At 39.0% G+C, this 10836-nt stretch overlaps 1 protein-coding gene across 1 annotated transcript; it reads left to right on the top strand.

Moving 5' to 3' along the window:
- Window positions 1-900: 900 nt before the first annotated feature.
- LOC147880374 (putative pentatricopeptide repeat-containing protein At3g11460, mitochondrial) lies at window positions 901-3366 on the top strand. Its single transcript, XM_087370600.1, has one exon. It carries the CDS (start codon window positions 901-903, stop codon window positions 3364-3366), a length of 2466 nt encoding a protein of 821 aa, XP_087226726.1.
- The last annotated feature ends 7470 nt before the right edge of the window (window positions 3367-10836 follow it).

Genomic DNA, 10836 nt, shown 5'->3' with positions numbered 1-10836 from the left:
AGCCCTGAAGAGTGAAGCCCTTCCATGCAGAGGCACGCCGCAAAGAAACACGAACCATTGCATAAGAGGCACGTGCATTGTGTATGCAAGACTGCAATAGGCAACACGACACGCGACTGCTAGTTGCACGTCAAAGCACATGGAAAATGGCTCGTGCAACGCGTGCGTGGCATCATCACATTGGCCCAAGAAACAAAAGCACAAAATTTTTTCCCCGAAATCCTAATTTTCACTTCTTTGGTCAAGGCTTAACTAAGACCTGCACCTACGGGGCAGGCAGGCAAAAAGGGGTGTGTGTGTGTACTTTTCACTCCCAAAAAAAGTGTGTGTACGCACATATATATACACAGATACAAACACACACACACACACACGTGTATGCATGTATGCATGTATGTAGGTATATGTATATATATCTGGATGTGTAGGTGTAGGTGTATGTGTGATTGTATATTTGCACATATGAAGAGCTAGCTCCTTTACGTAAAGGACTGTTTCAATGGAGCGACTTCCCCACAACAGATCAGACCTGTTTCAATGGTCCTTCCAAACACAGTTCATCAGATCCAGTTGGAATGCATTGATAACAGCAACCCATAAGGGCTGCTGCGAGATCAAGGCCATAGTTCGTCAGATTTCGTATTTATGGGACTATCAATATTGCCTTCGCACTGCTCTTGTGGCTCTCAAGGTTTTTGACAGCTTCTCCGTGCAAGAGTCCATAGAATCTGGGTTCCTGTTTCAGAGTTCTCTTACACAATTTTCCTCTTCGTCATCATGCTTGCGACCATCCTCGGTCCGTTTACTTTCTTTTGTTGCCTGGCCTACTTTTCTCTCCTGGGTTGGGGCCTGGATCCTTGTCTCGCGTAAGGTAGCTCTCTGCTTGTGCTTTCTTTTATGATGGGTCCACCGCACAGGCTATTTGTTGCAAAAAGAGCTGCAAGCACATTCCAAAAGAGGTTTCCTCAGCTGAATGAACTTAACGTGATTCACGACCGGGTGGAAGGTTCAAATGAGCTTCCAGTGTTTGAGACAAACCGGTTGATGCATATGTATATGAAGCATGGAAGAATGGAGAATGCTTGCCATGTGTTTGCTAACATGCCAATGCGTGATGTTATGTCATGGAACATTATGATCTTCGGCTATGCCAAGAAGGACGAGGGTGCACGAGCTTTAGAGTTGTATGTACAAATGCAGCAAGAAGGTTTTCAACCGAATGATCGAACCATTATTGGTGCACTGAAGGCTTGCAGTAGCCTGGCAGCACTAGAAGAGAGGAAACTAAAATGTCTGGTTAAAGGTAAAGCCATCCACTCCCAATTAGTAAAGAGTGGTTGTGAGTCGGATGTATTTGTGGCAACCACCTTGGTGGATATGTACACAAAATGTGGGAGCATGAAGGATGCACGGTGTGTATTTGATGAATTGCCTCGTCGTGATGTGGTCTCGTGGACTACCATGATCCTGGGTTATGCCAAACAGGAGGATGGTGTACAGGCTTTCGAGTCATATATGCGTATGCAACAGGAAGGTGTACAACCTAATGATCGAACATTTGTTGGTGTATTGAAGGCTTGCAGCAGCATGGAGCCTAGCCAAGTTGATGGGAAGTTCACAAAACCAGCTTGCCTAGAGAAAGGTAGAGCCATCCATGTCCAAATAGTAAAAAATGGCTTTGAGTCCGATATATTCGTGGGAAATACCTTGGTGGACATGTATTCGAAATGTGGGACTATGGAGGATGCATGTAGTGTCTTTGATGCCTTACCTCATCGTAATGTGATTACCTGGACAGCCATAATCCTTGGGTTTGCTAAGCAAGAATATGGTGCATTGGCTTTGGAATGGTATACACACATGCACCAGCACAGTGTCCAACCAAGTGATCGAACCTTTGTTGGTGTATTGAAAGCTTGCAGTAGCCTTTCAGTACTAGAAGATGGGAAGCAAGGCGACAAGAAATTTGTGAAAACAGGATGCTTGGAGAAAGGTAGAGCCATCCACTCCCAAATAGTAAAGAGAGGCTTTGAGTCGGATGTCTTTGTGGGAAACAGCTTGGTGGATCTGTATACAAAATGTGGGAGCATGGAGGATGCGTGGTTTGTCTTCCACAAATTGCATCATCGCGATGTGGTTTCTTGGACTACCATGATCCAGGGTTATGCAGAGCAAGAAGAAAACGAAGAGGCGTTTAGGCTTTATGAGCAAATGCAAGAACAAGGTTTGTCACCAAATAGTGTCACCTTTGTTGCCATCTTGAAAGCCTGTGGAAACACAGGAGCTCTGGATACTGGAAAGGACCTCCATTCTCACATTCGCTCAGTTGGTTTTGAGACTGTTGCAAATGTGGCAACCAGTCTTATTGACATGTATGCTAAATGTGGGAGCATGGTTGATGCCCAACAGTTGTTTGATGCATTGCCAATGAAGGGTGTTGTACCCTGGAGTGCATTGATTGTAGGATATGCTCGCCAGGGAGAAAGTGAACGTGTTTTTTGTTTGTTTGAGAGAATGAGGGAGGAAGGTATACAGCCGGATGGGATTACATTTCTTAGTGTTCTCACTGCATGCAATCATTCTGGTTTCGTGGAGAAAGGCCAAAAGTACTTTCAGGCTATGAGAAAACAGTACAGCATAACTCCTACTATTGAGCACTATACCTGCATGATTGATCTCCTCGGTCGTGCCGGCCAGTTGGATGAGGTTATGGTACTGTTGGAGAAAATGCCTTTCCAACCTGATATTATTGTATGGTCGACAATTTTAGGTGCTTGTCAAAAATGGAAGAATGTGAAGATTGGAAGGCATGCCTTTGACAACGTTGTGAGATTGGATGAAAAATTTCTTGCAGCATATGTTTTGATGGCAAACATATATGCAGATGCTCTAATGCATGACGAATATGATGAAATCCAGTTAATGAGGAAGAATGCCCAAGCATGGAGGAAGCCAGGAAAGAGCTGGTGGACAGACCGTAGTGGAGTTGTACATACATTTGTGGCTGGAGATAGGAGACACCCTCAAATCAAAGATATACATGCAAAGCTAAACGATGTATTTTTAAATGTGTTAGATTTGGAGGACAGGCGACATAATAGATGTGACTATAAAAAGGAAGACGCAATGTGTGATCACAGTGTGAATCTTGCTATTGCTTGTGCATTAATCAATACACCTGAGAGGACACCCATTTGTGTCGTAAACAGTCTTTGGGTTTGTGATGACTGCCACAAGGCCACTGCTCTTCTATCAAAGTTAGAGCAGCGAAACATTGTTTGCAGAGATACAAGTCGCATTCATAATCACAAGGAAGGGAGATGTTCTTGCGGGGACCATCTTTTGGAATCTAAGGCTTACCTGTAGGTGGTGGTTTTAGAGAAAAGTCAGCTGGTCTAATGAACGGAAAACCAAGCCTCTCTCTCCCCCCCAAACAGAGTTCACCTCTCCCCTTTAGAACATGGTGCATAGAATGATTGTAATTTTGTTTTATGAGAACGATTTTCGATTTGTCTGAGTCACAATGGAGACAAATGACAAAGTAGTCTCCCCCTTTGCTTTTCAACTTTGTCACTTGTTCCTCAATAATGTTAAGACAAGGATATCACTTTGTCTATGCGTTTACATGGTCTTTGATATTGTAATGATTTGCTTTTAATGTAGATGAAACCTGAAGCCTAGTAACAATTGTAAGTTGTATGATATACCTTGCCTATTATTGGTTAGGGATAATAGTTGCAAAAGCAAGTAGAAGCTTTTAAATTGACCTTCACGCTTTTTGATTGACTTTCAACCCTAACTTTTTACTTGCAATGTATGTAATCCATGCATGTAATCCACGCCTTAATGTTGCTACTTTTACTTCATCTAGAAGTAATGTTTTTCTCTTGGCATACATTAGACTATTAAAATAATTTAATTAGATTGTTCAACATGGCTTGTGTTTGTTACCTTACTCCACCGGCCAACAACAAGAACGGGATGCTTTGTACATTTAAGGGGTTTTCGTACCTGGGAATTGCAAGATGTAAAGACACTTATGGCCCTTGGAGGTGAGCCTTGGTGTGCTAGAATTGATCAAGTTGGTTTTCTATGAGGATAGATGTTGAGAGTTGGATGTCATGTCCATAGTGTCAACGTGAGATCATTTTCTCATAATTATGTAAGAAGGTTGTGTTTAATATGCCGCTACTATCCCAAAATAACATCAAAATCTAGTTTGGCAAGGTTGCAAAGAGCTAAAAGCATGAGGGACATGAGCCGTGAAATATGAAGTGTGAAGGATTTGGGGGGGCAAACCTTCCTCTTAAAGTGTAGCTCTTTTTAGAGTATTCCATACTTCATCAAATGAAAAATGCTAGGAAAATGGGCTCAAAAGACTCTTTTAGAGAGTTCCATCCCTTTATATATAGCCTTTTCTACCCAATCCATAAATGTATCCATGAGGCTATTGCCTCCTCATGTATGAATATCATTCACAAATGGGGGTATGAACATTGCATGGCATATATCAACAAATCCCATGGTTATCAACGGTATAACACTCGCCACGTGTGTCTGTGTGCATGCGCCCGCATGTGCGTGCGCGCGCTTGTGTACATGCATGCACGCATGCATGTGTGTGTGTGTGTGTGTGTGTGTGTGTGTGTGTTTCATGGCATCATCATTCAAGGTTGTCATTAATGTGAAATTTAATTTTTTGCATGTACCATCTCTTAAGTTAAATGGTTTGCAGGTGTCCTTTAAAATTCACCAAATTAAAAATAACTAGTTGTATGTCAATAGCCTGCATGTACACCGGTCAATTAAACTTAACCCTTCATATTTTAAAATTAAAGGTTTTGCATTTCCAATTCTTAAATTTACAAGTACTAGTCTTGAAAATTTACAAGCACTAGTCCGAAAAAAGGTTTTTATTATGTCGACAAGTTGTTTGTGAATCTTGTATGTTTGTTGTCTTTTCTCTAAGATTTTCTCATGCTCCTTTTTATCCTCCTCCTAGAACCTTGGTCCTATAATGAATAAGAACATACAAATGATAGAATATTATTAGAAATATGAAAAAAAATAGGTCCTTTGAAATTAAGCACTATATATTTAATGCTCTACCTTGTAAACTTGAGGACAAAAAAAGTCTTTCGCCCCTCTCCCTTCTGTGGCCAGTGTGCAATAACAAATTATAATAAGTATACCTTTGTAAGAAATACATCAAGCTACATGAGGATATAAAGAAATTGTAGTAGAGGGTCTCCCTTTTAATAAAAATTCCATAAGCAGGATCTACAATATATCTTTAACATAACAATGAAATAATCATACACACGGTATTTCCATCATTGTATGTCCACTATTGAAGACACTAAGCAATGCATATGCAACTCAAGGGAAGAGGTATTTAGCAAATGCTTGGGGGAGTTCAAAGGGCAATCCCCTTAAAGGGTCTATGGGGGGATCGCTGCCCTTAGCCTCCAACAAGGGATGGAAATTGGTTAGGATGACAAGGGGAAGAAGCAAAGAGAAAGGGGGAGCGAGTGCAACAATGCAAGCTTGCAAAGAGACTAGATGCAAAAAATCAAGATGTGTGTGTGTGTGTGTGTGTGTGTGTGTGTGTAGATTTAAAAGTCCCGCCATACAATTAATTCCATCAATTGGATAAAAAGTAAAAAAAGGAGAACATAAAAGAAAAAAATGTTTGAGACATCTAAGGTTGAACAGTGCAACAACTAGAGTTTGCAAAAATTTCCACCAAATGACAAACTCAATATTGAAAAAGATGTTGAATCCTCAAGCGGTCCAGGTTCTGAGGTCAGGGTCCACTTACCTCTACCACCATTCAAACAAACTAGGTGATAGAACATCATAGTTACATTTGGGTAGACATGTAATGCATGTTTTCCCTAGCTTGTTATCGCTTTACCTAGGAATATAGACAACCATATAGATTCTTAGATAATTAAAAAAAGTTAAAGTCACAAATGAAGTATAAGTCAACAAGTGGAGTAAGGAGCGAATAAGTGCATGGGTTGAGAAGGGATTAGTGAAGGTATGGGAGGATTAGTGTGCTTAGTGTATGGGGTGCTTAAAATGAGAGTGGAAAGGGGAGATTTCGCAAGGGATACATAAAATAATAATTCATAGTTGGGGAAGTAAATGTGTGTGAGTGTGTGTGCTTAGATTTAATAGTCCCATCAATAAATGAGCCATACAATTAATTCCACCACTTGGATAAAAAGTTATAAATGAGATAAGTACACAACATCTAAGTTGGGAATTGCAAAAAATTGCGAGCTTGCAAAATTTCTACCAAAATTGATAATTTATAATCATATTGAGTTTGAAATAGGAACACAAGATTGGAAAAAGGTGTTGAATCCATCAAGTAGTCCAGGTTCCAAGGTCAAGATCCACTTACCTGCAATATCCAAGAAAACCTAGGTGTTAGAATATAATAGTTTCAATTGGGCAAACAAGTAATGCCTATACTCCCTGGCATGTTATTGCTTTTCTTGGGAACAAAGACAACCGTCTAGATTTACAAACGCCAAAATTTTACAAATACCATGTTATATGTACTAACCGTGTCACAAATCCATCATATAAGTCTGCCATCAAAGTGTGAGACTATAAGGAGAGTAGTCCTCACCCTTAAAAGAAAAACTTGAAGTGGGGGGTAATCCACTCCCTTAGTTTAGTCAATCTACCAAAGAGGAAAAATCACAAATATACAACGAGCAAGTCTACATCAATTAAAAAATCAATATCAGAATCACGAATGGAAAATAATGGTAGAAGGTGAAAAATCTCTTTGCAATCCACACTTAGAGAGAAGGAAAAAACATTACGTCCACTCTTGTAGTTCACAAGCAATTAAGTGCTTTAAGAATTCACTAATAAAAGGCCATAAATCGTGAAAAAAATGACCACAAAAAATGACCCAATTAGTTACAAAAATGATCTAAAGAAAATTGATAAAATTTGTAGTAAAGCCTCTAAATGAAACATTAAGTACATCTAAAAGAAAAGCAAGAAGGTGCCAACTAGTCTATCATTATAGCAAATGCAAGTATAAGTTTCTTAAGTGAAAATTTGTATCAAAAGTGGTCATACTTAAAGATTAATCACAAAGACTTCTTCTTGAAAGAATAATTACTGAGCCAAGAAATTAAGAGCCTAAATGATATTAATTAATTGAAAAATCAAGACATTGGATTAGAAGACTACAGTCCTAAGAAGGTTCTTTTTATAACAAGAAATAAGAGAAAGGTTTTACTAGGCAAAAGAAAAGACTTGGGGAAAAGGTACAAAGTAAAGGGTTTTATATATATATATAAATAAAAAGAGAAAAAGGCTTAACGACATGAATACTAGCATTTTATTAAGTAGAAAAAAAGTAGACTTATTTTAGTTAAAGTAAAACTAAAAAGTAAAAGTAATAGGAAAATTTTTAAATATAAACATATATATGTATAGGTTAACAGATCCATGCAAAGTAAACAGTACTGTTTAGCAAGGTCAAAGGCACGCGAGTAGCAGAACGAAATCGTTTTAGTCAAAGAGTACTCTCTGCATCCTAGGAGTAAAAAAGAAACTGTAGGAGCTGAGAGTAGCGCAACAAAGGAAGGAGTTAAAGTAAGAAACCAGTCACGAGTGATCGCACTGAGAACTTGTGCTCAAGCCAAGCAGGAGAAAACATGTAGAGAACGTGAGCAAAGGCAAAAAGTAGGTAGCCAATGTCTTAATAAAGCCAAGGAACAAGAGGTACATAGAGAGGCGGTAGAAGAAAGCAAGTACTATCTCTGTAAGTGGTTGAAGATCGAAAGAAAGTGATGTTCGTAGGAGCACATAGGTAGGAAGCGTCGACAAGTCCTTTATTACAGAGACGGACTTGGAGGCAAAGATGGAGCACCTATGTTGTAAACAGGGAGCAATAGAGCCCGCAAGCTCAAGTACCATCAAAGGTAACACTTGTTGAGCCAATTACAGCTATGGGATGAAAGTAAGGCGAGGAGCCAACGAGGTGAATGAACAAAGTAGCTCGCGGCATAGAGTAGAGAGGTCTTAAAAAAGAGAGAGCAGTGGAGATATGTAACAAGGGAGAAGTCGAGAAGTGATCTCCAGGGAGACCCATTGCCACAAAAATAAGACAATGGAAGGCAACACAGTAGCGGAGAGAACTAGAGGACTTAGAACTTACGGTAATCTTGCATGGAGTTGCATAAAGATATGAGATGCTAAAGCACGACGACAAGGCAAGAAGAGGGCTCTAACTTCTAGTAGAGAGTCATCCAAGCAAGATACAGAGCATACGCAACCGATAGAGATAACTGGAAAAAAGGCCAGAGCGAGAGATACACTAGAGTTACCGGTAAAACAAGCAACTAAGAACCCAAAATATAGTGCAACCAAAAGGGCAAAAGGAGAAGGTAAGCATAGAGAGTAAGCGTGGAGATAAAAGGGGAGACAAGAAAACCTATGAGGCAGTAAAGCGTGTAGAGTTTTGTGAAAGAGGTAGCAAAAGAGAGGAGGAGTATGAACAATTAAGTAGCCAAGTAGAGGCGTTACAAGATGCCCTTACACCATGACGTGCATGGATGTGGGGGGAAAAACTAATGATTAGGAACGACCTAATTTAGTTTTGAAGGTGGTGTAGGTTAAGCTAGGGATTGCTTACATAGAAAAACGTTAGAGGGCCAAACGTTAGAGGGCCAAGTGGAAAAGGGAAGTTATAAATAAAATGAAAGAGGTAAGCCAAAAATAAGTTTGAAAAAAGGCAAAACACACACATTAAAAGTCATGTGGGTGAGTGGGTACGGTACCTTGAGGGTTGTGTGTGTGTGTTTATTATTCATAAGTCATAAATAAGCTTTATTAGTGAGCCATACAAGCTAATTAACATAAATTATAAAGACATCATAATTAAAGAAGAGAATAATAATAAAGTTACCTAAGGGGAGAAGGGGGGAGGGCCCATAGAATAAAATTAAAAATAAGTTCTAAATATGGGTGTTAAGCCATATCAATTAAATTAGAGAAAAAAACCCATAAGGTATAGATATAAGGGGCGGGGTGGATTGTAAAGGTTAGGAAGTGTGTGCACCCATCATGGGTGCATGTAAGTAAGAAAAAAAGTAAATGTGTGTGTGTGTGTGTGTGTGTACAAAGGTAATAACCACATTTGAAAGAGGTTAAGAGGATGGTATGAGTGCAAGGGGGTATTACTTAAAACGTAATAAGAGAATCAAACCACCCTAAACTAATTAGAGGGGTGTAAAAAGTTTAAATGCAAGTCAAAGAGGTTAAAAACACCATGTTCAAACAAGATAATAAATTGCCAATGTGGACACATGAGCCAACATCAAAAAATTACAGAAGGTATCATGATATAATTTAAGTCCATGGAGTAGTTAAGTCGACGTGGTTGTGTCATTTGGGGGAAGGGGGGTTTTTTAGCATCATAGTGAATGTGTGTAACATGGAAGTGTATGTGTGCATCTATGTGTGTGTGTGTGGGGGGGGGAGGGTAGGGGAAGAATGTGTGCCTGTAAAAAAAGTTTTTAAGAAAAATGTGTGTGTGTGTGTGGCCCACCCCCAACCCAGAGGATAAGACCACATGGTGGGGAGTAAGCCCACCATGTAGAACTTACTCCCCACCTAGTAGTGTGTAGAGAAAAAATGGATCGATATGATAAGTGTCAAAAAGTGATGTCACTAATATAAGCGTATCATCCCAGTTCCACAGTAGGGTGGTACCATGTTTCTGCACATAAAAAGTAATAATTAGTAATCAAATTAAATGGAATCAAAACATTACTAATTTAAAAATATTTATCTCAAGCCAAAAATTATCCAATGATATCTTGACTACGAATTATACATAATAAAGATTTATCCAATCAATGTGAATTAACTGTATGACACTAGCCCAACCAAAGGCTAGTTGGGACATCAATGTGTGTGTTTAGATTTAATAGTCTCATCAATAAATGAGCCATACAATTAATTCCACCATTTGGATAAAAAGTTATAAACGAGTAGTACAAAAAAATTTACGACCATCTAAGTTGGGAATTGCAAAATAGTGAGAGTTTACAAAACTTCTACCAAATTTGAGAATTTATAATCATATTGAGTTTGAAATAGGAACACACAATTGGGAAAGGGTGTTGAATCCATTAGGTAGTCTAGGTTCCAAGGTCAAAGTCCACTTACTTGCCACCATCCAAGAAAAACTGTGTGTTAGAACATCATAGTTTCAGTTGGGTAGACAGGTAATGCCTATATTCCCTACCATGTTATTGCTTTACCTAGGAACAAAGACAACCGTATAGATTCACAAACACCAAAATTTTGCAAATACCATCTTACATGTACTAACAATGTTACAAATCCATCATATTAGTCTGCCATCAAAGTGTGTGAGACTATAAGGGGGGTAGTCCTCACCCTTAAAAGAAAAACTTGAAGTGGGGGGTAATCCACTCCCTTAGTTTAGTCAATCTCATCTTATTAATTGATAAACCAAAGAGGAAAAATCACAAATTTACAATGAGCAAGTCTACATCAATTAAAAAATCAATGTTAGAATCATGAATGGAAAATAATGGTAGAAGGTGAAAAATCTCTTTGCAATCCATGCTTAGAGAGAAGGAAAAACACTATAGTGTATCTCTCGCTCTGGCCTTTTTTCTACTTATCTCTATTGGTTGTGTATGCTCTCTATCTCACTTAGACAACTCTCTACTAGAAGGTAGAGGCCTCTTCTTGCCTTGTCGTCGTGCTTTAACACCTCATATCTTTATGTAACTCCATGCAAGCTTACCGTAAGCTCTAAGTCCT

The sequence above is a fragment of the Dipteris shenzhenensis genome, chromosome 32, assembly GCF_047967505.1.
Source record: "Dipteris shenzhenensis isolate YYH24624 ecotype China chromosome 32, Dip_SZ_1.0, whole genome shotgun sequence".
Taxonomy (NCBI): domain Eukaryota; kingdom Viridiplantae; phylum Streptophyta; class Polypodiopsida; order Gleicheniales; family Dipteridaceae; genus Dipteris; species Dipteris shenzhenensis.
Note: the sequence above shows the minus strand (reverse complement) of the source record. Positions and strands in the feature narration are given on the sequence as shown.